The sequence below is a fragment of the Rhineura floridana genome, chromosome 7 (genome assembly GCF_030035675.1).
Source record: "Rhineura floridana isolate rRhiFlo1 chromosome 7, rRhiFlo1.hap2, whole genome shotgun sequence".
NCBI lineage: Eukaryota > Metazoa > Chordata > Lepidosauria > Squamata > Rhineuridae > Rhineura > Rhineura floridana.
Window position 1 is genome coordinate 77,771,541 of NC_084486.1, and position 27,022 is coordinate 77,798,562.

General features: G+C 40.7%; 2 protein-coding genes across 6 annotated transcripts in view; one reads left to right on the forward strand and one right to left on the reverse strand.

Moving 5' to 3' along the window:
- SMNDC1 (survival motor neuron domain containing 1) overlaps window positions 1–11,180 on the forward strand; it is a 33,522-nt gene extending 22,342 nt beyond the window's left edge. Inside the window, exons 4-6 of the mRNA XM_061636042.1 lie at window positions 6,840–7,001; window positions 8,472–8,625; window positions 9,528–11,180. Of these exons, the coding sequence (XP_061492026.1) occupies window positions 6,840–7,001; window positions 8,472–8,625; window positions 9,528–9,665 (454 nt within the window). The 3' untranslated portion in view covers window positions 9,666–11,180. The remainder of the gene's footprint in view (window positions 1–6,839; window positions 7,002–8,471; window positions 8,626–9,527) is intronic.
- A 1,214-nt stretch (window positions 11,181–12,394) lies between these two features.
- The window catches only part of MXI1 (MAX interactor 1, dimerization protein), a 165,567-nt gene continuing 150,939 nt past the window's right edge, over window positions 12,395–27,022 (reverse strand). For all 5 annotated transcript variants that reach the window (XM_061636037.1, XM_061636038.1, XM_061636041.1 and 2 more), the window contains one exon: window positions 12,395–20,116. In XM_061636037.1, coding sequence (XP_061492021.1) covers window positions 19,953–20,116 — 164 coding nt within the window. In that variant the 3' untranslated portion in view covers window positions 12,395–19,952. The remainder of the gene's footprint in view (window positions 20,117–27,022) is intronic.

Genomic DNA, 27,022 nt, shown 5'->3' on the forward strand with positions numbered 1-27,022 from the left:
CATCTTCTCCAGCGTCGGTTCGGCATCTTCTCAGTCGATCTGTTTGCCTCCAGTTGCAATTGCCAGCTACCCAGGTACTTCGCATGATACCTGGACACGACAGCGGAAGCGGTGGATGCTCTGTCGCTACCGTGGCCGGATGGCCTATTGTACGCCTTCCGTCCAATACCACTGTTAGCCAGAACCTTGAGGAAGGCATGACGCGAGAGGTCCAGGCTGGTTTTGTTAGCAGCATTTTGGCCCCGTCGACCGTGGTTCTCGGATCTCCTTGCCATGTCAGTGACGGACCCTTGGACTCTCCCAGTCAGGCCAGACCTCTTATCCCAGGGCCCAATATGGCATCAGGACCCCAATTGGCTCAACCTAACAGCGTGGCTTTTGAACGGGGACATTTGAGGTATGCTGGCCTGTCTGATGCTGTTATTGACGTTACATTGGCCTCGAGACGACCATCTACCACTCGTATATATCAACATACTTGGGTGGCATTCTCCAGGTGGTGTCAGTCCCAGCACCTCGATCCTTCCCAGGCCACAATACAACAGGTGCTGCAGTTCCTTCATAGGGGCCTCATGATGGGGCTTAGACCCAACACCTTACGTTGACATGTGTCCACTCTGTTGTCCATTCTCTCAGTGTCCTCTGCTGGTGCTACTATTGCCTCGCATCCATTCATCAAACGTTTTCTGAGGGGAACCGCTCTACGCTCACTGGCTGTACTCCACCGCTTTCCCTCATGGAGTTTGTCGAAGGTTCTGCAGGCTTTACAACGCCCTCCGTTCGAACCCCTTAGGACTGTGCCTTTACGTCTGTTGTCATTCAACAATGTTCCTGATCGCGATCACCTCTGTGAGACAAGTTTCGGAACTGGGCGCATTGTCTTCTGCCCGCCATCTCTGTGTTTTTCACAAGGACTCTGTTGTGCTGAAGACTGATCCTTCCGTCCCAAGGTCAATTCAGTTTTCCATTGCAACCAGGACATTGTTCTTCCTTCCTTTTGCCTGAATCCTACCCATCCTCTAGAGAAGGCTTGACATTCGTTGGATGTTTGGACCCAGGATATACGACGAACTGAGTCTTTGTATTCTTTCATCCACGTTCTATGGGGCATAAAGTAGCTAATTCCACCTTATCCCGCTGGTTGCGCGCATTTATTACCTTAGCTTATGAGTCCCTTAAGCTTCCTGTTCCATCTAAAATAACGGCTCATTCCACTAGATCAGCGGCCACTACAGCTGCTTTTGCTACCAATGCTCCTGTTGCTGATATTTGCAGAGCTGCTGTTCGGTCTACTCCACATTCGTTTATAAGGCATTACAAAATAGATCGTTATGCCTCTGCCGATGCCTCTTTTGGCAGGCGAGTTTTGCAACAGGTTCTTAATGATGATTAGGATGTGGATGGTCCCTCCCTGTTATGGGCTGCTTTGGTACATCCCGCTTGATGGCAGTCCTCCTGTGGAAAATGGACCATTGGTCTCACCTGAAGGGTGATTTTCATAGGAGGACTGCCATCACGACCCTCCCTGTTGGAGGATACCTAGATATTTTTGTGGGGTTTTTATATATTCCTGTTACGCTATTATATTTAGATTTACTAATGAAGTCAAGACTGCTATTACTGTTATATCGCTATGTTAGAGTCATATTATTATGAATATTGTTATTGTGTTGTGTTCTTGCTGGTAGCCCGTTGGCCTTTGTCCTGCATTTTTAGATATCTCTCTTTGGACTCACTGCGAATGAACTGGAGAGTGGGAGGGGCCTGATGCCCCTAGTCTTGACTTCAAAACATTCTTGCCTTTGGACAATAGGTGGAGCTATGTTACCCGCTTGATGGCAGTCCTCCTATGAAAATCACCCTTCAGGTGAGACCAGTGGTCCATTCTCTTAAGTGAAAAGCGAAGTGGAGAATTATCCTAAATAAGCGTCCTGAGTATCCCATTAATCTTTTGAAAATATATTTGGGGAATATGTAACAAAATACCACAAAGTATATATATCTGTGGGAAAATTCTTTGGAATGCCACTTGCTGCAAAACCTGGAGCTCTGTTGAGATTATATTAGAACAATTGGGAATAGGGTTGCCAGGTCAGAAGCATCTCAAATCCTGAAATGTCGAGGGGGTGTCCCCTAGTGATATCATAGGGGACAGGCCTTAATGATGTCATTAAGCATGATACATTAAGCATCAACCACAGTGGCTTGGAGCATACCACTTAAAAATTTCTCTGATGGGAAATTAAGATAGAAATCTTAGCTAAATTAGGGTGCTTCCAGGTCCAGCTGAAGTGAAGGGATCATTTCTTCTCACCTGCTTAGGCAGCCTGGGTAAGGAACATTTAATCTAGCCTACTTGCTTCTGACAAGAAGGGTTTAAGTGTTCTCAGGCCAGGCCAGTCACCAGAAGGCTGCTGTAGGAAGAAAGCCTAGTGTTGTGGAGATGGGAGCACTCAGGAGTAAAGATGGATGCCCCTGAAGGCTGCAATTCTAAACACATTAAGAATCTAAGCCCCATAGAACAGGACTTACTTCTGAGTACATATGGTTAGGATTATGCTGTTGGTAAGACTTGACTAGGGACCCTCTGCAATGATATCCATATCAAAGAGAGTTGGCAACCCCCTGCCTGGAATGCCATGCCTGCCTTTTAACTTGGCTTTTCCAAATGTCTTTACATACTTAATCCTTCACTGCAGAGAGAGGTATGAGAAATGAGTAAGAGTTAAGAAGATACTCTACTCTTTCCTGCCTACTCTGTGGGCTGCTATAAGCTCACTTTGACAGCCAACCCAATTCCAGTGAGTAATAACTGGCGGAGAACACACATGGTTTGGTCTACTTTCACAGGCAGTAGATTGGGAACAACAGCAATTGAAGACACACTTCCCATCATGTGAACTCTCTTTTAGCACTATTGGGCAAGAAACAAACCATCATGCAAATAACAAGGTGCATCATCAGTGCATCGAACCGTTGTTGCTGATTCTACGGATATAAGGGAGTAAGGTCAGAGGTAAATGAAATGCAAATAGGAAAAAAAAACAAAAGACAGTGATGACTTCCTCATGCAATACCATACCAACCACAAAAAGATTCCTGTGAGTAAGGCAGAAAACTCAGCATCTCACAACCAGTCAGGATTCCTAACCAAAACTAAAAAAATCCTGGCAGCCAGTCAGCCAAGGTCACAGAAATCCCCATGCAGCACAGCCTGAAATTGGGGCTGCAGTTAGTGCAGAATGCTGCAGCACAATTGCTGACATGAGACCCCATCAGCACATAATACCTCTGCTCTGAAATCTGCACTGGTTGCCGATTTGCTGCCAGGCCAAGTTCAAGGTGTGCTTTTCATATTATGAGTTCCAAATAGTACTTGTTCTGCTGTTGTAAGAAATCAGTCCTTTAGTGTGGCAGTACCTAAGCTTTGGAACTCCCTGCCTATTTACATGAGGCAGGTGCCTTCATTGTACTTATTTTGGCACCTGCTAAAAACATTTTTGTTTAGACAAAAGGCATGTAGAAGCTATTATGTTTTTTATCTGTTTTTAACTCATTGTTGGTTCTTTTATCTAGAATGTTTTAAAATACCTGTCTTTAAATGTTTTTGCCAAGAATTTTATTGTTTTAATTCCTTCTATAAACCGCTTGGAGGTTTTTTATGATAAAGCAGTATATAAATGTTGTAGATAAAATGCATAAATAAATTTTGGAGTCACTGGGCCCTTGGGTCTCTTTTCCCTTTTATACTGAGTCAGGCCATCTGGTATCATCTAGCTCAATACTGATGACATGGACTAGCATTGGCTCTCCAGGATTCCAGTCAGTGTTTACTCAGAAGCAAGTCCCAATGTATTCAATGGGGCTTAGTCAGACAAGGAAGGATGCACAGGACTGCAGTTCACTGATAAGGAACTTCACTCACCCAATCCAAAATTCAGAACATGGCACGTTAAGCTGTTTTGCAAATGTTTTATACTTGTTTTAAACAGCTTTATTTCTTGTTGTGAGCTGCCTTGTTTCCAACCCTACTTCACAGGGTTGTTGGAAATATTCCATATACACACACTCTGGAGATGTAAAATACATACAGCCCATATTATTGTCAAAACTAGTTGGTCATTGCAAACTTTCTTTTGAAAAAAATAAGTTTCCTGCCAAATAAAAGCCGTGACACCTAAGTAAGCCCTGGCTAGCTGCTTGGGGGAAAAAAAGGATTGGAGGGGGAGAGAAAGATTTACAACACAATCCTTTTCTATGTTCACTCAAGTCTCATTAATTTTCAGCACAATCCTAACCATGTCTACTCAAAAGTAAGTCTTGCTGAATTTAATGGGGTTACCTCCCAAGTATGTGGAATTAGCATTGCAGCTTCACTCCCAGAAAAGCTTCATATTGGGAAGATTTTCAAAACAGGTTATGAATAACACAAATAAACTGCCCTCTTCAACAGCCCAGTAAAATTTAAACTTGTTTGGCTCCTTAATTAGAAAAGTATAACACTGCAGCATGTACACTTTTTAAAACTTCTGTTCAAAAATTATTTGAAAGATAAAATGTATAATATGCCATTTTTGCAAGTAATTAAAAAACCTGCATGTACACTTTTATGCCTGCCAAGATCCTGCTGTGATCTTCTGCTGTAGTGCAATCCTGTGCATGTTTACTTGGAAGCAAGTCCCAATTCTGTGCAGAGAAAGTATTTTTTATGCTGCTGAAAGCTATATATTTACTGAATTCCTGATGTGAGACAAGCAGGAAAAAACCTGTGGATTTGGTTGTTGCCTGGGTTCAACAAATCTTGTCAATCACAACCCTGACTTCACTTATTGGCTAAAAACCTGAAAGGACATGGATTAGAGCAGCCTGATCTAACAGAAGATTTGTGGGGGGACTCACATTTTGGTTTATATCTTCTGAACCAGACCACCTAGAAACTTATTTTTTTTAAACATGAAAGCTAAGAGTCCGGAGATTAAGGTGACTCACCTGGAGACCTGGAGAGGACCCCTCAAAACCGGTGGCTCCAGGTGAAAACCAGACACCTGGCAACCCTAACTGGGATCCATTGAGCCAGCAGTAAGGAAAGAAGTATAGGGAAGAGGCAAGAGACTTCTGTATTGCTATCTGTTCCTTTCCTATGCAATTTTTTTTCTTAGAAGTGATGCAAGGACTGGGCCCAGGGAAAGCAGAGATCTTTGCTCTCAGTCATGTTTATATAGAAGGCTACTTCTATGTGGGAGGATTTGTGGTTGGTGCTTTGATTCCAACATTAGTGGTGGTAGAGGAACAAAGAGGAATAAAACAGGGTATCTTTCCCCCCAAAATCCTAAAACTATGCATAGTCAATATATTTTAAGAGGAAAAAAGCAACCCCTTTTTAGCTCCCTTCTTCACAAAAAATGATCAGCCAGCAAGGTTGTGTCTTTTTGCACAATTCCAGAGTTATCAGTGAGCATCTTCTGCCAGCAATCCACCCAGGTCTTTAAGCCCCACCCCTTGACATTGAGGTGTTTTTCCCCCTGGATATTCTTGCCCTTCCTGAAGAGGCCCCACTCCACAGCTTGGAAACCACTAACTTAGATCAAGTTTCCTCCTAACCTCAGTCCCTCTCTTTAGGAACAAAGGGGAAGCTGAGTGCTCCCTTTGCCTCTGAAGAAACTGTTGTGGGGAGGGAACTGGGCCATGTGCTTGGGAACTGAATTTCTCTTCTCAGGGTTCTTTTGCAGGTAAAGTAGAGCTCAGTCTTCTTTGTCCTCAAATGCACTGTTGTGAGGAGGGCACTGGACCCTCTGGAAGTGCTATTGTGAGGAGGGGATTGAATTTGGAGGCAATGCACCAAAGGGTTGACCTGGTCTGAGGCCATTTTTTTCCTTTGATCCAAAATGATTGGGGTGGGACACACACTTCAGATCTCAGCCACAGCAGCAACCTCTCCAGACTCATTTTGACTGGCACCTTTTGCTAAATGGATAGAAGTGAGTATGTGAGCAAACACAATTCCTCCAGGGGCCTAGGCCTATTGCCTTTGAGCTGCCTTCTGCTGATAGGGATATTTTGTAACATCATATGGGAAATGTACACATACTTTCTTCATCCTTGGTAGTTTGTGGAGGAGAATGCAATTTTCTGCAAGGTGAGGGTCTTTCTCTCCCCATGGCCTTCCTCTTCTCCATTTAGGCCCCTGAGATACCTGCGCACAGACATTCTACTTCATTTTTAATTGGCTTGTACTCAAGGGCATTTTCAACTACTTTGAGTATCAGATGATTTGATTGAGAAAAACAGATAATTATCTTGATTATCTCCATTAAAATTTACTACCATAAACCACACTTTTCTTAATACAGCTTCTTACTTTTAGAGTGAGAGATTTTATATGAGGGCAGTGGAGTCTGTCAAATTACAATCTAAAATTGTAATCCTATACATCTCTATTCAGTCCTATTGAACAAGTCAGTGGGGATTGCAGCCCAATGCATCTTGTGTTAGTGAAAATTGGTAAAAATGATGAAACATAAATCCTCAGGATTCTGTTAACTATATTAGTCCTCACAAAAACAACCAAAAACCTGGTTAAATGTTTGAAGGTGAAAATATTACATATAAGGTAACGGTTCAGAACCAAATTTCAAACCACTAATTTGTGTGACAAATATGCCAGGCCCCTGACAATTCTTGAACTGGTCAGAATTTGTTTTAGGAGTTTGACTTGAAATGCTAATCCAAAGTGAAACAGAAATGTCCTGAAGCGTAACATTAATTACTGCAAGTGCAAGTTTTGTAGGGTTGAGTTGTAAACCTTTACTCACATGCTTACAGCCATGATATCTTTACAGGTGTTATGAAGCTGAAATTGAAGAGATAGACGAAGAAAATGGCACAGCTGCTGTTACCTTTTCGGGATATGGTAATGCTGAAGTCACACCCTTGCTCAATCTGAAACCTGTGGAAGAGGGAAGGAAAGCAAAGGAAGACAGTGGCAACAAACCCATGTCCAAGTAAGTGGCTGAAATTCTTTTCAGTTGGTTCAGTGTGTGATATAGCAATAAGAAAAGCTGTAAGGTTGCATTGCAAATGAATTATCTCTCCCAAGGGAAAACCTTAGAAGTCAACGCTATTAAATTTAATTACCACAGATTTGGGAAAGAGGTGGTGCATATTGGCTATTTTTTCTTCCAGTTAGACATTGTCTTAGGATATGGGCTAGGCTATCCAGGTTTTAGAGTTCCAACCGAGGGAAACTTGTAAACATGATCAAAAACAGTCTTGGCCATCTTAGGACTGAATTCATACTGAAAACTAGGGATGGGCAAATCAGTCTGTTTCTGGTCTGTGTCATTTTTGTTTGTGTTTATTCATAGGTCCATTTCAATTTCATATTAATCTTTATTTTAAAAAAAATCTGTATAGCAACTGTATTTAAATTTGGATTGAAGTACATTACATATTTTATCAGAAAACACAAACTTAATATTTTATTTTAATATACAGATTTCTAAATATATTTTATCACGAAATAGGCACTTCTTTATGCATTTTGGTTCATTTACTGAGGTGACAACTGTATACAAAATTTGGAGAAGTGGAGAAGGATAATTAAATTCTGACCTCTGTGCCTGAGAGTTTTGAATTAAGTCAGTTGACTTAAAAATGCAGACCAAACTAAATTCTCCTCAATCCCTACTGTGAATATGTAGCAGCTAAATAGTGGGTTGAAATTATGATGAAAGTGTGTACCATGCTTTGTACTGCTAGCTTTAATGCTTGATCAGCATCTTGCTGTGTTAGTGACAGTCACTCCAAAGTGACTGCTCTGGGCCTGTAAAATAGTGTATCTCCGCTGGGACAAATTCTGAGTTCTAGAATAGCTCTGTGTTTAGCAAGCTAGTTTCAACTGATTTCTGAAAGAGAGCCATTATTCTTAGTAGTGCATGAAAGTAGGATTGCTGTGCTTTATTGAAACTTGCAATGCACAGATTGCTTTACAGAAGGAATGACAGCACTCTCTACAGCTGGAGAATGAAATGGGCCTGGACAGCTGAAGCCCCATTGTACTGAGAGTTTGTCTTTACATTCACCTAGCCCAAGGTGAGACTCTCTTAATCAGTGTATCCTTGCTTTTATCTACATGTTCTGAGAACAAAAGTGAAGCTAAAGCAAAGGTGATGCAGGGCTACTAGTTGGTTGCAATGAAGAAGTAACTGCCCATAAAAAGCCATTACTTTGTACTGCGACTTAACTGCCAGTGTTGTAAAAATAAGGCAGTTCAGGTGGATAAAAATGCAAACATAGGGCAGTATTGATAACTCAAAATTAACTACCTCCAGGCTTAATGCCTTCAAGTTGGATGTTACGTGAAAATTTGCCCTCATTGTATAGCAACCTCCTTGCCATGACACATTACTATCCTTAGATTTTATGAAGAGAAAGCTGAGATACATAAGTAACCTCCAATGCCATTTTTTTAGGAAAGAAATGATTGCTCAACAACGAGAATATAAAAAGAAGAAAGCTTTAAAAAAGGCCCAGAGAATCAAAGAATTGGAGCAAGAGCGAGAGGATCAGAAAGTCAAATGGCAGCAGTTCAACAATAGAGCATACTCAAAAAACAAAAAGGGCCAGGTTTGTATATGATGTGGGTTAGTATCTTGCTGAAAAATATTTCTTGCTGTAGAGTAACTGTATGGCACCATGGGAATACCCCCCCCCAAAAAAAATTATAGGCAAAGTGTATAGGCAAATTATAGGCAAAGACATTTGTGTATTCCAGATATTTATTGTATTTTTAACACATTGTTAAATATTAGTTACTTATTGCAGTTTTTCCAAATAGGGTGGGATAAACTAGTGGAGAGATTGGCAAAGTTGAAAGGTCATGCTGGTAGAGCTTGTGGCATGGCATATCTGTACTATGATGCTTTTATGTTGCCAAAATGTACATGATACAAAATAGTATTTGCATGTCTCCTATTCTCAAAAAGTTGGTATTACCATGTATGACAGAGTTTGTGTGATAAAGCAATCCTGTTATTTTGACCTGTTAATCTCTGACTTGCGTGATTTAGCTTCTTAGTGTGTGGCTTTTAATATTAAATTATTCTGAATAGTGGTAGTTAGGAGAAACAAACAGCTGTGTCTTAAGGATATTCTTAATAGAGCATGCAGAAAGGAGTTTTCAGGCAACTGAGGCTGGCAACACTTTATGAAGTGCATAGGTATCAAAATATAAAGGTTTTGTTATGTTTTCCTTTAGCCCTGCATTGTGCTGTGGAAAGAGCCTTCTAGAATTTTAGCTGGCTTGTAGTTGGTTTACTGAGGGGAAATACTACTTGCTGAGTGCCATGGCCACAGGAAGGTGTTTCACTTCCAATTTCAGATTTGTCATTAAAATTACTGTTTAATCAATAAAATATGGCCATATTTTGCTTTTTGAATTATCCATGTAAACATTTGATATGAATGCTTCTTTGTGACTTGTTGAAATTTGAAAATGTTACAAGCAGTGTTTTTAACTTGTTCCACAGGTAAAGCGAAGCATCTTTGCTTCTCCCGAGAGTGTAACAGGGAAGGTTGGAGTTGGGACATGTGGAATTGCAGACAAACCCATGACGCAGTACCAAGATACATCCAAGTACAATGTCAGACATTTGATGCCGCAGTAATTGAGGGAGAAAATGACTTAACATCACCTCTTCAGGGCTTTACATTTACCTTTTTATTATATTTTTCTAAAAGTAAACTATTGGCGCATAGTGGAATGATTGTTGATTGACATCAGTTGGCTTATGCTGGTACAAGCCCTAAGTAAGATAATAGCTGTTCAGATGATCCCTTTACTGTTATAAAACTTAAGTTGTATAAATGTGCATGTATAACACGCTGTGTTGAGAAAATGTCCTTTGCAGTATCCTGAAGCTTCTGATATCTCAAGTGTCCATACTTGATCATTAATAGGGAATACCATCAAACAAATGATGGTGAAATAAAATAGTTCACCTTTCTTGTGCTGAGTTTGGGAAGGAGCAAGACATCTTAGTCTTCCCAAGACTCATCATGAATAATGCAGATTTCCTTCCCCTTTCCAGAATAGAGAGAAAAGTTGGGGGGAATCTTGGTGACTCACACTATCTCTCTCAATTCAGCACAAGGGTGCTATCCACCTAATTCATAGTGTAGATCCATTGAAATCAGTAGACTTAAGTCAATTAAGTCCTTTGATTTCAGTGGGTCTGCTCTGTGTATGACTTAGTTGGATATCATCCAAGGTCTTGATAGTTGGATATCATCCAAGGTCACCATCTTTTCCCCAGCTCTGGAGAAGGGTGGAGGATTTCACAGAATAAAAAATGTATTTGTGAGTTCCAAGCAGGCAAGTGCGTTTGGACCCCTGAGCATAACATTTTGATTTAAAATTCTACAGAATCTAGCCATGGGCTGTGCAAGATGTATTCATTTGCTTCCCATGTAGATGCACACTTTTTAAGTGTTGGGAGAGTCATTTAGAAGTAATTCTTGTTGAGAATTTATGTTGATAAATGTACAGCAGGTCATCGGGCTGAATCAATTTTGTGGCTTACCCAGCTGGTTAACTGCAACAAGATGTTCCTCTCATAAGAGTGCCTAATTTCAGCTACATTAGCATTGCTGGGCCACCTTGATTTTATTTGGGAAAATGTGTAGAAGTCCAGGTCTATCTGTATCTTGTGGATGCAATTGCTTCCCTTTGCCATATGTATTGCTTAGGGTAGTAGTGCTCTCTCTCAATCTTGAAATGTGTCTGATGCAAAAAGTTAATGTATAGCCCTGTATACAGTGTAGATAATTATTTTTGTAAAATATGGTGTTAAGTTAATGAACAAAACTGGATTTAGTTATTTCTTGTACTAAATAATTCAAGAGTAATTCTTACTCATTAATCTGAACTCCATTCACCATGTACATTATGTTGTAGTTCCCTTTTGTAATTTGTTTTATGAATTAAATAAGATCAGGTACCATCAACATTTGTTGATGCACTGATTAGTGTAAATGTCTGTCAGTTTACTTAAAATCTGTATCTGGTAGGCTAGAATCCATCCATAGCGAGAGGTTCTTCCTGTTAACAGAAGGAGGTAATTTTTATGACTGTTGATTTCAGTTTTGTATGTTTAACTTTTATTAAAATAAAGTGTTCAAAACCTCTTGGCTATGTCCCCAAAAAGTTAAAAATGTGAAATATTTTAAAAGTTCTGGTATGAAATTACATAATTCTGTCAAAAAATGGGAGCTGTAGGAAGCAAGAAATACTAGGGTATGGACTTTAAAGTGTTAAGTGCACTGAAAAGATGTACCTTGGTCAAATCTGGCAATAGGGGTATTTAGTTTTTATCTAGACATATCACAGCTTATACAGATGATGACAGTTTAGCTGTCAGGAGAACGTAATATCAAGAATGGATCTTCAGTTGTACTTGAAGTAGATGTGCTGTTTCTTCATCTCTGGACTGATATAAGAAACTGCCAGGATAATCTTTTAATTCTGTTATATTTTGTGACTGAATAGCTAACTTCCTTGTATGGGAAAGCATTTCACTTCCTTTCAAAGCAGGTAAAACCAGAGTTCCTAATGAAGAGCAAACATGGCCTGAATTCAGTAAAAGGGCCAGGATTCAAAGTGTGTTACGAGTTATACATGCCCAGGGAAAGCTTTGAGTTTCTGTTTCTTCAACAGCAGTTCTGTATTCCACATGGGGAAGCCATAGTTGAAAATGAAGCTAAGCTTCAAAAGCAGACTGTTAGAGATTTGATATTCAAACGGGGAAAGTATATTAAAAAAAAGTTTGGGTGCATATAAGCTTTTGGACTTGTCTAAAATTCCCCCTTGGATCCAGTGCATCCTGGCCAAAGTTGTCATGTGTCCATATTTGTTTTAGAGGTGCAACTCACACAATGCAGGAACATAGGAAACTGCTTTCATGGAGTCAGACCATTGGTCCATCTAGTTCAGTTTTGTCTACACTGACTGGCAGTGGCTTTCCAAGATTTCAGTCAGGTTTCCTCCCAGGCCTCCCTGGAGGTGCCGGAGGACTGAACCTGGGATGCATTTGCGCACACAGCAATATGCTCTACCCTGAGCTATGGCCTTACTGTTCTTTTTGCTCCTGTTCTGTCACTGCAGAAGAGCTATGCACCTACATGGATCACTGGATTACTTTTCTCGGTACAGACTCTATAATCAATATAGATGGAGCCATGCTATTGCAGGACTTGACAAGTGAATCGAGGTAACTAGTGTTTTAAAACTTAGCTAATGCACCAATAGTCTTGTCATATTTGTGGCAATGTCTATTAAATGTTTGTTTTTTACATAAGTAATATGGGAAGAGAGGAAGGTAACAAACCTTACTAGAAATAAAATTTGATAAAATTTATTTGTATATTTTAAACAAGTTAATATAGATGCCCACAAACAAAAGAATGTTTTACAATGATGGAAAATGTAACAACTTTGTCAGCACCATCCCTGCGCCATTATAGATAATGCTGTTTCAGTATTATTTTGGAGACTGGCACTGGTCAATCTAAGCACCAATCAGGGATTGGTTGGGATTTGTTTTTGTATTATTCAGTTCCTCAAGTAGCGGTTGGCTACAGCACCACTATAGTAACTGCACCAAAGTTCAGGAAACCTCTGAGGAAGCAAAAATAGTGATAGCAGAAATCTTAAAACTAAGCTTGCACATAAAAATATTTGTCAGAGGATACATAAACATGGAACTGCATTCCTAGCCCAGTGCAGTATTATTATTATAGAAACACAGCACTGTACATGATTCCCCTTTAATACATAAATTACAAAGGAAACTCATAATTCAATAAATGCTAAAACAGACTTGCTGGTATTTTTTAACAGCTGGGAAAAATTATAACAGCATAAACCTAATTTGCACATCAGACATTGGCTAATGTGATAGAAAATGAAATGTACAGGCGGGCCCCGCTTATACGGCAGGTTCTGTTCCGGACCCCTGCCGTAAAGCGGAACCCCATTGAATATAATGGTGCCGTTGTGCGAAAATGTCGCAAAATGGCAAAATCGGCTTTAAAAAAGTGAAATCAAAGCCGCCGCATTAACGGAACGCCGGGAAGCGGGGCCCGCCTATACTTACTGGGTTTGTATTCATTTTACATCAGAATATAATAGCTGCAAACTTAAATCCTATGCAAGATTACACTGCAGTAACATTTCTTTTAAAATAGCAAAGTAATAGACGCTTCAAAAGACTTAAGGAAAACATTTTGGGATTTTCAAAGTGAGATGTCATGCAAGAATTAGAAGTTCCTTTGCATTCTGCTATAGCTAGAGCTTGAACATCAGCAACAGGATTGTTTATATACTGCAAGACTGTGACATTTTAAAATCCAAGAGCTACGCAGCATGGCAGTGTGATTGATGAAAGAAATGCATTTTTTCTTATGCTAGCTGTTGTGATTTTAAAACACAATACATGTACCATGTCAATATGTACTGTATATGGATATCCACCTTATTCCAACAAAAGCACTATCAGAAATATCTGCAGACATACACATTTTTTTCTGTGAAGGAGCCCAGTCTTATTACTTACTTGAGCTAAATTTGATTACTTTTTACAATGTGTAAGGTATTTTATACGTATAAAAGGTTAACTTGTCTCCAGTTAACATGTTCTTCATTCAGACCAAGGATTAATCTGTCCTAGCGTTTTGAAACAGCCACCAAGCTGCTATGCAAGAAACACATCTGGCTGAACACATCCCCTAGTTACTGCCAACTGGAGTTTCATGTGGTACAATATTCTCCCTCCCTAGGGGCTCAGCTGGAGTCAGTATAGGGAAAAGCATATACTGGCATTCAGCTTCCTGACATGCAATACTTTGCTGTGTGTTAGAGCATTAGTGCGTTGCCTATCTTGTAAAATTTCTAGCAGGACTTGCTGATGGCTTTGTTTTGTCTAGCAAATGTCTGCATTGATGTCACTTGCACATTGGATTGAGTAATTGTCTTTACTGCTGTTCAGCTCTTATTCTTACAGATGTCATTACATTTTTCTATAAGTTCATCTTTGTTGCAGAGCATTGGCAGCGTGATTGTTGCTACAGATTTTAGCCACAATACAGAATTAAGCATGCTTGAGCCAATGACCAACATGTTGAACTCTTGAGTGTTGGTCCCTATTGCTTTGTAACAGAAGTTAAGGGAATTGTGCAGCTGAGGAACTGTACAATTCTAATGTAGCTTGCATGTAGGGGTGGGTGAGTAATGTAGCTCTTTCCTTTAGATTAAGAACTTTGCCTGACCACATAGTTGTTAAACATATAGAATATAGGAAAGGAGCTGAAGGCTGATTGACACACACAGAAGTTTCCTGGTGGTAACTTCTTAGGTTCTTATGTTAGCTACTGGCAAATCCTGAACAGTTTGTTTCTCAGTAACTTGTCTTATACATCCTTTGCCACATGCAGCATTCATCTTTTGAGATGCCATGGTAATCACTATTTTTTGAACACGTGAAGTTGAATCTTCTGCCTGGTAATAGGTTGAAAGTTAGACCACTGTAGAATGCTTGTGCAGTTTTTTCTTAAGCCATTTTGTGTCCAGTGATTAAATGAGCTTGGCCCTGAGCTGTTATCTAGTCCTGTTACCATCATGGAGACAGGCTCCTTCCATATACAATGGTAGTTAATAGAGTAATGTACTAAAACTCAGATTGTATTGTGCTACAAGGAGCAAGGAGGAGCAGGGGCTACATAGATGTTAGAGATATCTGAAGTATGAGGGACGTAGTTGTCATTCATAGCTATTTTGGTATCCTTTAAATCCCCTTTCTTATGACCAAATGTATACAACTTTTCTGTATGTTGATTACAAAACAATCTAGCATTTGTATTAGAATAGGGGTTCTGCCTCATATCCCTAGTTTGATTAGCTGAACAGAGAAATGGTAGATCGGATTTAGTACAGTTAGGAAATTTATCTTTGCAACATGGCTACAGAGGAGAAAAATGAAAATAGAGAGATTGGTGATTCTATTTTTAGTGTTCCTAATCTTGTAAACCAAGTTACGATTTGGAACTTTCCACCAGAGTAGTTTAATGTTGACATGTGTAGTACTAGGCCCATACAAGAGGCCAGTGTTACAAGAGTTGTAAAACGTTTTAAGGAATAGGCCATGGGTGAAGAGTGAATGTACTCTTCACCTATTGCTACTTTCAGTTGGCTCTTAAAATTTGCCAGATTCTCTCTAAGGCTTGATCTGATGCAGACCATCAGTTCCCTCCACTGGGCCTGATGTTCTGCTTCTGGAAGCTGCTGTGATAATTGTTTCACAGTTTCCTTTAACTCACAGATGTAGTGAAGTCCCATTTCCACTGTTGTGCTGTATGAGCAATCAGCCATATACAAACAAAACTGAAGTTTCTAGTTCTTCCTTACATAAAGTCTGAAGAGCAAAAGATGAAGTAACAACGAAATAGGGTTCTACGTTTCTGAGAGGCATGAATCTTAATTAACTGCAAGTTGTTATTGGCCATGTTAGCCTTTTCCATTAGCACTTTACTATCCTTGAACTGACGTACCATAGTATGCCATAACTCAGAGTTGTATCACACTGTGTAAATCTAAAGTTAACTGTAGTCAATGGCTTCGCACAGGACAATGTTTAGGAGAAAATAGCCATGGGTGTGTAGTGGCTTCTATTTTCCATCAAATTCAAAAAGGGGGTCAGGCATGGGCACATGATTTGCATGCAAAATGTTCAATTTCCAGTATCCCTAGGCATTTGGCTCTTCCATAGCAAGGTTTGGAAATATCAGTGCCTAATTCCAGTGAGAAACTAGACACAAACAGTCCACCTCAATATCAAGATTCTTTGGCTCCTAATTTCCTCGATGGTAGAGAAGTAGGGTAAAAGCATTCCTGCATAGACACGGAATATAAACAGCTGCTCTTGGTATTACTTGCATAAGCATTAGCAATGACAAATATCTGAAATAAGAGCTTTTACCAAGACAAAGGACAAACCAGCACTGATTTATTTCTCAGAGTGAGCATCATGAATGTCAACAGTCTTAGTTATGATGAAGTCAGATTAGGAGTTTATGTTCCTTAACTTTTTTTGAACAGAATTTCCCAGACAAGGCCTAGTGATGAACTTACAAGATTGTCATTTCCAAAACTGGTTTAGGTAGATGTCTCCTCTTCTCCCCATCCCACCACCAGCTTCTAAGGAAGGATTTTCCTCAGAACTGCAGCAGAGGATAAGACTTTTCTTCTTCCGTGTCTGCTGTAAGTGGGATAATTCTCAACTCCATCCCTTCAAGCTGATACTACCATTTGTAAAACCTGTGTTAAATTTTACCTTACATTGAGTTTGGGCCTGAGCCTGCAAATCTGTGCACACTTGTCTAGAAATAAAACACTGTTAAACACAATGGGATTTACTTCTGAGTAAGCATGCATAGGATTGCACAACTAAGCGTAAATTGGGTGTGTAAGAGAGTACATAGAAATGTGTTTCAAGTGTTGTAAGGAACGAGGAAATTTCAAAATGTGAAGGGCAGTCTACCAAACAACATGATCTCATCAAAGAGACTTTTCTAGCTGTTACGTAATAGTTTGGTCTATTTTCTGGCAATAATTGTGACTAAGTTACACAGATGTACCCTTTTCCATTTTTATAAGACAGAATGGCTAATGTATCTATATCCACACTCATCCCGTTGTGTCTTGTTGCCATTGCATTGACCCTTGCTCTACGGCACTTTAACATAGGAACTGCTGTATGTGAGTCTAGACAAACACTTCAGAGACTAAGTTTAAAGTGTGATGGGTGTAGAATTTGGTGTAGGTTAAACCCTTTTCATAGGTTACTTATACAAAAAGACTGTGTGTTTAGCCCTAACCCAAAGGTCACACATCTCTTCCTGGCGTCTTACTTGTTGAGGAATAACTTCTGAAGTTGTGAACCTTTTCTATCAATGTTGACTCCCTACACACATTCTAAATCATGCAGGGCACCTATGATAATGGAAAAGACTCCCCACATTATCCTTTAACAAGTGAGGGGGTCAGGAACAGCCATATGCCCTTAAGGCAGAGGCTAAATGCGGAGCCCCTTTGTAATCATATTACCCCTTCAGGCAAGTAATATATGAAGAGGGCTGTAGTCACTCCTTATTCCAGCCCCCTCTTATCTAATTACTGTTACGTAATCTTGACACACCATAGAACTTAATCAGACTAATATTCATTATAGCCTAGTTCTACCTGGACAGCAACTCTCCAGCCTTGTTTTTCCAGCTGGAGAGTTTCGGGTTTGAACTCAGGTTCTTTTACGTACAAATCATGTCCTCTGCTACATGAGCTCATCTCCATACACTCCTGGCAAGAGGCTCCGTGTTGACTTGTTTTTGTGATATGTGAAATTATGAACCATGGCTACCTATACATACACTGCAATTTTGCTCATTTGAGTTCTCATCTGTTTTTTTGACAGCCCCATACAATTGTGCTGTGACACCATAGCTTCAACCCATGCAAATTATGGGCCAAATTAACAGACCTCGGTACTATAAAAACTATTGCTACTGGTTCAGCTGAAAGTTTTTCTCCCATTAACTACAACTAATTGGTTCTTATTCCAGCCACTAGAGGGAGAGATTACCACATGCAGTAAACCGGAATGTTATGTAGTCACCTAGAGGAGATTGATGTACAACAATAACTTGATCCAGGCTTTAACAAATAAAAATTAAACTCCCAGCTCTATAAACACACTATAATTTTGTGGGATTATGCTTCTATTTCATGAGACAGGTTCTAAAGTCGTGTCCTGTATTACATGACACAGTAATAGCTCTGGAGTGCATGGATAACATATGTGGGTTTAAATATACACGCACCATATCAGTATTGAGACAAGATCTACATGAAAAGTCATTTGGGGTCACCTAATCACATGGCCAATAGGTTTAAAAAAACAACTTCCAGGCACAAAGAACATGGATATTCTAAAGTATGATATGTGACCAAAATGGCAGAACACAGTGCATTTCAGATACAGAAATGTTTAATGGTGTTAAAGTGCTACTATTAAGCAGAACCATATGTCAACATTTAAACACAATTCCACTGCACTGCTAAATGAGGTTACCTTGTTTTTTTATTTTAATTTTTATTTTTTTGTCGCCCAGCCCTATCTAAAATAATAAAATTCAAAATCTACAGGACTGAAATTAACAACCCAATAATTATAACCAGCAATAAGTTATGAATTTTATAAAGCCTTTTTTCTTTTCTTTTTTTTCTTTTTTCCCTTAGTAATTAGAGGGTAGGCAAATTACTTATTCTTAAACAAGTGTCTTAAATGAGGTCTCTTTAAGAAAAAAGTTTAAACTTGGTAAAAGAACAATAATCAGAATCCTTATAGTTAAAAACTTAAATGTAAAAGCACAGAAGACCTCAAAGTGCAGGTTAGAAAGCTTATCTCAAAAGAAAAACGATTTTAAAAACGGGATACAATCTTACATTGTTAACAGCAAGACAACTAACTGCTCAGGGAGAATTTGAGGCTTCCCTTGGAGACACGTGCCATGTTAACTATGGACACATGACCATGGTGGGATCCAGGTGGCAAAGTTTGCAAACAAGAGTCCAAAAATGAAATCAAAGGAAGAGCCATAAAACCCAAGGAGAGTACCTGTTCCTTTTGTGCATGGCAGCAGAAAAACGGGTCCCTTTCCATTGGTTATTTACAAAAGACATTTGCCAATCATGCCTATGAGTTCTAAAAAGACATTGTTGCATGTAGGCTCTCTCACCTGAACAACTTTTACAAACGTTTATCAAAATAATCTGCAAAAGAAAAAAGACCATTGTGGCTCAGAATGGAGGCTGTGCCTTTCGTGCACATCATCATTTCTTTTACAGGCTTGTCTGTGTCTCGCTCTCTGTATCAGAAGATTCACTCTAGACAAGGAGTTACTGCTGTAGCCATTGAATCCAGAGAGCAGTTGCACTGTGTGCTGGTATGTTACAGCTCAATACTCTAGTGCTAAATCATGCGGTGCAAGCTCTTGCCTTGAAACAATGTCCAGCTGAAAAGTTGAGCTGAATGAGAATTGCTTCCAGATTTGCAGCACCTCTCTTTCACAGGGCATGAGCAGAGCTTCTCCCTATTACTTCCTAGGTAGCAATGATCAAAACTGACTGGAGAAACCCAGTGGGTAGAAAGTGTTGATTGGACTAGCTCTGCTGGTGAGAGTACACAAGAACTGCCCCTAGTTCTCTTGTTCAGGTTGAGGGGGGGGATTAAAATAAGTGGAACTGTAAGGAACCTGAAAAAGGAGTTTTGTAGTTAAGAATGTGCAAACTCATCAGAAGAGGCTGGTCTAAGAAACTATATCTTGTTGGCTACTTTTGTCCCACAATCTGGGTCTAGTACACAGATATTCCCATCCAAGATAGCTTATCTTCATAGATACTGGACAAACTTTCTTATTTATTGTTAGCACCACAAGAGATCTTAACAAGTTAAGGTTGGAAGATGGTAAAACCTATTTCTCAGGAGGTGTGACAAACTGAGAAAGGAACAGGGCCAGAATTAACAAAGATCCCTTGTTCAAATCAAATACTCTCTGAGCAGAGCTATCCACTATACATGAGCAAATATCAGTCCAGCTATCTGCAACTGGAGTCCTGACTCAGATGTCAAAATAGCTAAGGGTTCAGCACTAAGACAGTATGGAGACAGATTAGCTCCCTTGTTAAGCTCCCACCCTCCTGTGGACCCATGGAGATATTTTAGAGTTGCATCTGTCCAAGCTTAGCTGTGGAAGTGTGGGGTTTGGAGAAGAAAAATACTGTCTCTAACAGCTCTGCTGTGTGAACTACCCCAAAGAAATAATCTGCTCTGCCCTAGCACCATGCTCTAGGAAGTGAAGGAAAGCTTGACACTAGCGCTGGAGTAACCCTCATCACTCCCAATGCTCTGCAAGCTGCTGTGGTCATCAATGTCACTGGTACTGGTTGTGCTGATATCATCCACGTCTCCATGGGAGAACCCTGTGCTTTCCACATCCACTTCGATCTCTTCTGCAAAAGAAGAAAGACCTGGAAGTTAGCATCAGAAAGCAATGGTTCATTTAAGAATGGCAAAAGGTGAAGAACCCAATGTGGTTTTTGCCCCATCATGAGATCTGTTATTGCACCATTGAGAAAAGGAATGGCAGAAGGCAGGAAACTGCCTCATGATAATAAATGTTTCACAGGAGTTCTTATTATAGTCCATTTGGTGTCAACTGACCTGGCTCCCGGTTTAACAGTATTTGGATTAAACATTTAATTGGTGAGTGCTCTGGAGCAAGGGGAGGAATTAATTACTGCTCAACTATAAACTGCTTAGTACATTTTCAATCATTTCAATTAGAAAGTTATTGATTAGATTATCACTTTCAGTTGCTAGCTCAAATTGGAACATTCATATGCAGTACCATAGCCTTGGATTAAACAGTTACCAATACAGTATTGTAAATCTGGAATCCTGTTGCTTTAGAAAACAGATTACCCTTTGTTAAATCAACACCAAGGAGCTTTGCTTCAAACCAGAGAAGGTGTGTTAATCATACCACACAAATTATAAATAGACAAGATCACATTCTATGCTTTGAATTAATAACACAAGTAAACTGGCACACCCTTACTTCATTTGCATCATTCATTCTAAATAGTTGAGCTTTCAAAGATTTAAATTTGCAAGGACAAATGATGTTAAGGAAAGCATGAAGTTGGGTCCTTTGTGGGGGAGAGGCAAGAAAATAAACAGTTTCCTCAGCCGTCTTGATCAATGGATGCTTAGGGTAGAGAACTTGCGGAGTCAGAGCAGAGCTGAGAACACTTAGAAAAGCACACAGTAGCACCTGGAACTCTACCATTTCAAAATGCAGGTAGATCACACGTTGGTATGCTCTGACACATAGAAATACAAAAATCTAGCATACAAAACACTAGCATTTCAGGGTGAAAGACAGGCTAGACATTTTTTTTGAATGGTTGAACTGCCTCAGAGACTAGCAGTGCAAGAGTTTCCATTTGCATGCTCTTCTCTGTAACCATGAAGGATGGATTCATTTTTTTAAAGTGAAAGAATATTAATCCAGTTTATATATCAAACTTTGCATGTACAACATGCCATAAAAATACAGATAATGCTTTGGTTTATCGAGCTAACTGGCTCAACGCCCTTAGAAGATATTCACTAATAGGCAAAAAAACCTTGTGGTTATTCTTGCAAGCTACACAGGAAGTGGATTGGGCTATGAAAGACCAAACTAAATTGTGTTTGCATTTTGCCAATTTTGTAGGGCAGTACAATATCTCAGAGAGGAAGTGAGGTCTCCTGCTCCCCTGGTGCATTTACTATAGCTGCCCAATTTTCCTGCTTTTTAAAGTTTGATAAAAATATCTGTGGGCTATAGGTAGGTTCTTAAACCGCAAGGGGTTTTGCCTGTTAGTGAATTTCTCTGCTTTGTAATCTGGGAGGTAAGAAATGGGATCCTGTGCAAGTTTGCTGAGAATGGATTGATCATTTGCATGCTTATTGAGTTCAGTGGGATTTACTCCCCTGCAATCATGCTTAGGATAGGTGAAACTGACCAAAGGGAGGAGGAGGGAGGGAAAGAAGGACAGAGAAGGAGAGGGATGGAAGCAGGCAGGAGGAAGAGGGGAGGAGTATAGGTTTGATCATTTGCATGTTTATTGAGTTGATGGGATTTACTCCCGTACAATCATGCTTAGGATAGGTAAAACTGACCGGGGGGGGGGGTTTGGGAGGGCTGAAGTGGGCTGGGGAGGAGGAAGAAGGAAGAGGGGAAGGAGGGGAAAGGCAGGTCTGATCATTTGCATGCTTATTGAGTTCAATGTGATTTACTCCTATGCAACCATGGTTAGGATAGGTAAAACTGACCATGGGGGGGGGAGGAGGAGGAGGAAGGAGCAGAATGGAGGGGGCAAAGCAAGGGGGAGGGCAGGTTTGATCATTTGCATGCTTATAGAGTTCAATGGTATTTACTCCTGTGCAATCATGCTTAAGATAAGTAAAACTGACCATGTGGAGGAGGAAGGGGAGGGGGAGGTAGAAAGTATTATTAAAGCTAGATTAACTAAGCACATAGAAGAAGAGGCCTTGCTGAAGCAGAGCCAGCATGGCTTCTGCAAGGGAAAGTCCTGTCTCAGTAACCTATTAGAATTCTTTGAGAGTGTCAACAAGCATATAGATAGAGGTGATCCAGTGGACATAGTGTACTTAGACTTTCAAAAAGCGTTTGACAAGGTACCTCACCAAAGGCTTCTGAGGAAGCTTAGCAGTCATGGAATAAGAGGAGAGGTCCTCTTGTGGATAAGGAATTGGTTAAGAAGCAGAAAGCAGAGAGTAGGAATCAACGGACAGTTCTCCCAATGGAGGGCTGTAGAAAGTGGAGTCCCTCAAGGATCGGTATTGGGACCTGTACTTTTCAACTTGTTCATTAATGACCTAGAATTAGGAGTGAGCAGTGAAGTGGCCAAGTTTGCTGACGACACTAAATTGTTCAGGGTTGTTAAAACAAAAAGGGATTGCCAAGAGCTCCAAAAAGACCTCTCCAAACTGAGTGAATGGGCAGGAAAATGGCAAATGCAATTCAATATAAACAAGTGTAAAATTATGCGTATTGGAGCAAAAAATCTTAATTTCACATATACGCTCATGGGGTCTGAACTGGCGGTGACCGACCAGGAGAGAGACCTCGGGGTTGTAGTGGACAGCACGATGAAAATGTCGACCCAGTGTGCGGCAGCTGTGAAAAAGGCAAATTCCATGCTAGCGATAATTAGGAAAGGTATTGAAAATAAAACAGCCGATATCATAATGCCATTGTATAAATCTATGGTGCGGCCGCATTTGGAATACTGTGTACAGTTCTGGTCGCCTCATCTCAAAAAGGATATTATAGAGTTGGAAAAGGTTCAGAAGAGGGCAACCAGAAGGATCAAGGGGATGGAGCGACTCCCTTACGAGGAAAGGTTGCAGCATTTGGGGCTTTATAGTTTAGAGAAAAGGCGGGTCAGAGGAGACATGATAGAAGTGTATAAAATTATGCATGTCATTGAGAAAGTGGATAGCGAAAAGTTCTTCTCCCTCTCTCATAATACTAGAACTCGTGGACATTCAAAGAAGCTGAATGTTGGAAGATTCAGGACAGACAAAAGGAAGTACTTCTTTACTCAGCGCATAGTTAAACTATGGAATTTGCTCCCACAAGATGCAGTAATGGCCACCAGCTTGGACGGCTTTAAAAGAAGATTAGACAAATTCATGGAGGACAGGGCTATCAATGGCTACTAGCCATGATGGCTGTGCTCTGTCACCCTAGTCAGAGGCAACATGCTTCTGAAAACCAGTTGCCGGAAGCCTCAGGAGGGGAGAGTGTTCTTGCACTCGGGTCCTGCTTGTGGGCTTCCCCCAGGCACCTGGTTGGCCACTGTGAGAACAGGATGCTGGACTAGATGGGCCACTGGCCTGATCCAGCAGGCTCTTCTTATGTTCTTATGTTCTTATGTCTTCTGTATCTTTAAACGTTGTGCAGAGGGAAGGGAGAATTCCACCTTGTGGTTTTTCCCATTACAGAGTTGCAAGAACACCTGCACTTGGCTGACTCTCTCTTCTCCTAAAGATATTGGATCAGTCTCAGGCCCTGAACCTGGCAACCCTAGATAGGAGGGAGGAGACGGGAGGGTGGGTTTGATCATTTGGATACTTTTTGAGTTCAATGGGATTTATCTCTGCAGTCATGTATGAAAATGGAAATGGATTGCCTTCAAGTCGATCCTGACTTATGGCGACACTATGAATAGGGTTTTCATGGTAAATAGTATTCAGAGGTCGCTTTAACATTGCCTTCCTCTGAGGCTGAGAGGCAGCGACTGGCCCAAGGTCACCCAGTGAGCTTCATGGCTGTGTGGGGATTTGAACCCTGGTCTCCCAGGTCGTAGTCCAACACAGACCTGGGGGAGGAGCAAGGAGGGTTGGAGGGGGGAGGGGAGGAGATTGGATGGGTGGGCACTAGGCAGAGGGGAAGCCCCTTTCCTTTCCAAAAGGAAAACACTGCGTACAGTATCATTGCTTTTCAGTGCTTCCCCCACCTTTCTATTCTACAGCAGGCACATGTAGCCTCCCACCCAAATTTAAATCAAAGCTGTCCCTGGCCACATCCACACCAGGGCTTTATTTCATTTTGGACAGTCATGGCTTGTCTCAAAGAATCCTGGGACGTGTAGTTAGTGAAGGATGCTGAGAGCTGTTAGGAGACGCCCTGTTCCCCTCACAGACCTTCAATCAGAGTGGATGACTGTTAAACCAGTCTGGCCACTGGAGCTCTGCCAGTGGAATAGGAGTCTCCTCTCAGCACCCTTCACAAACTACACTTCCTAGGATTCTTTGGGGGAAGCGATGACTGTCTCACGTGAAATCAAAGTCTGGTGTGGGTGTGGTCTCCTGATTAGGCAAGCCAAGCAGCTGTGAGTTTGGCTTTTAGAACACTGACAGTTGGTTCTTACTGAGCATGCCCAACACTACCATTCAGTTCAATACACAATTTCTTAAATTAATTAAAAATCAGCCAGGCGTCTTTAACTTTTAAACTGCAGAAGATGAAGGTCAGAGTATGGGACAAGGTCAGTAATAGGATTACAGGTACTCTGTGAACATGGCTGATTTTTAATTAATTTCAACAGATTATGAGAACTCTGCCAGAAAGAAGTCCAAAAAGGTTCTGGTTTTATTTCCCTCTCTTTTTAGAATTTGAACTCTCTATTCTCTCTGACTTTTGTGTATCACCATGAAAATTTAGAGGGTTGTTAAGCAAGCGTTTCTGAGTTCAGGACTATATGTTTTGTGAGGTTTTGTTTTGAAATGAGCTTATGGAAAGCATCAGAATGGCATGGGGTATTTTCAATTTAACATTGCAGAATGTGAAAAATCCATGCTGGCTATAGTATACAGCCACTCTCATGGCTTTATAAAACAGGGACTTCTTGGGGGGAAAAGTGATGAAAATGTTCTCAATTCAGGAGTCATCTTGGAGGAACATAATCAATTACAACAACAATATGTTTTCCTGATGTACAGGTAGAGATGTACAGAAAGTATAAAGTCCAAAGACAAACACCACAAGAATAGCTATAACAGCATCATTCTAAGAACATATTCACATACTATCAGCAATGTAACAAAAGTTTTCAAAATGTCTTCACTTCTGAGAATTTTTGAAGGTTACTAAGGGCCACAGCAATCAGGCAAAAGTAATAGTTACATTAGATGCAATGTTGTTCCAATCTAGAGCAGCAAGCATGAATTAAGGCACTGCTGCTTACTGAATCTGTACAGACCAATGGCTTAGGGTGCAATAATTTTACTATCCTCTTTCTGCTCCATGTCAACATATATTAATCATTCTAGGCAAAGCTTCTTCTCAATGCTATGTATATTGTTATACAACCACGAGAGTTAGAGTCTGAAACATGAGTAAAAAAATCCAGACCCCTGTTGGACTTTTTTGTCAGTAGTCTCATAATTTGTTGAAATTAATTAAAAATCAGTCATGTTCACAGAGTACCTGTAATCCTGTTACTGACTTTGCCTCATACTCTGACCACCTTCTGCAGTTAAAAAGTTAAAAACATGCCTGGCTGATTTTTAATTAGATTAAGAAAATTAACATCGAAGTCTATGATAGCAGATGCATGCTCAGTAAGAACCAACTGACAGTATTCCAAAAGGCAGACTAGCAGCTGTTTGGCCTGGCTAATCAGGGGGCCACAACCATGCCAGACATTTATTCTACTTTAAACAGCCCTGGTTGCCCCCAAAGAATCCTGGGATATGTAGTTTGTGAAGGGTGATTAGAGTTGTTAGGAGGCTCCTATTCCCCTGACAGGGCTCCAGTGGCCAGAGTGGTTTAACAGTCAGCCCCTCTTCTGGGGATTGTAGTTCTGTGAGGGGAATAGGTCATCTCCTAGCAACTCTCAGTACCCTTCACAAACTACACTTGCCAGGATTCTTTAGGGGAAGCCATGACTGTTTAAAATGGAATAAATGTCTGGTGTGGATGTGGGCAGAGACACCTTTGGTTTAAATTTGGGTGGGAGATTACATATGCCTATTGTAGAATAAAAAAGGTGGGGAAACCCTGAAAAATAATGATACTGTTAACAATGTTTTCCATTTGGAAAGCAAAAGGGCTTTTCCTCTGCCCAGTACACACCTACCCAATCTCTTCCCTCTCCCCCTCCCCCCTCACTTTCTTCCCTCTCCCTGCTCTTCCTCGCCTCCCCCAGGTCCGTTTCACCTCCTAAGCATGATTGCACAGGCGTAAATCCTAGTGAACTCAATAGCCATGGAAATGATCAACCTCCCCTCCTACTTCCCACAGCATCCCCCTCCTTTCTCCTGTTCCCGTGCTCCTCTCCCTCTCCTCCCCCAAGTTTCACCTATCTTAAGCATGATTGCAGAGGAATAAATCCCATTGAACTCAAGAGGTATGCAAATGATCAAACCTCTCATCCCCTCTTCCTCCTTTCCTGCCCACTCTAGACCTCCTTTCCTCCCTCTTCCTCCCCCATGGTCAGTTTTACTTATCCTAAACATGATTGCATGGGAGTAAATCCCACTGAACTCAATAAGCATGCAAATGATCAAACCTGCCCTCCTCCTCCCTTTCCACTCTCCTTCCCCCTCCTCCTCTCCCTTCCTGCTTCTCCTCTCCCCTCCCACTGTTCTCCCTCCTCCTCCCCCCTCCCCTGTGGTAAGTTTCACTTATCCTAAGCATGATTGCAGGGGAGTAAATCCCATTGAACTCAATAAGCATGCAAATGATCAATCCATTCTCAGTAAATTTGCACAGGATCCCATTTCTTGCCTCCTGGATTAAAAAGCAGAGGCATTCACTAACAGGCAACCCCCCCCCC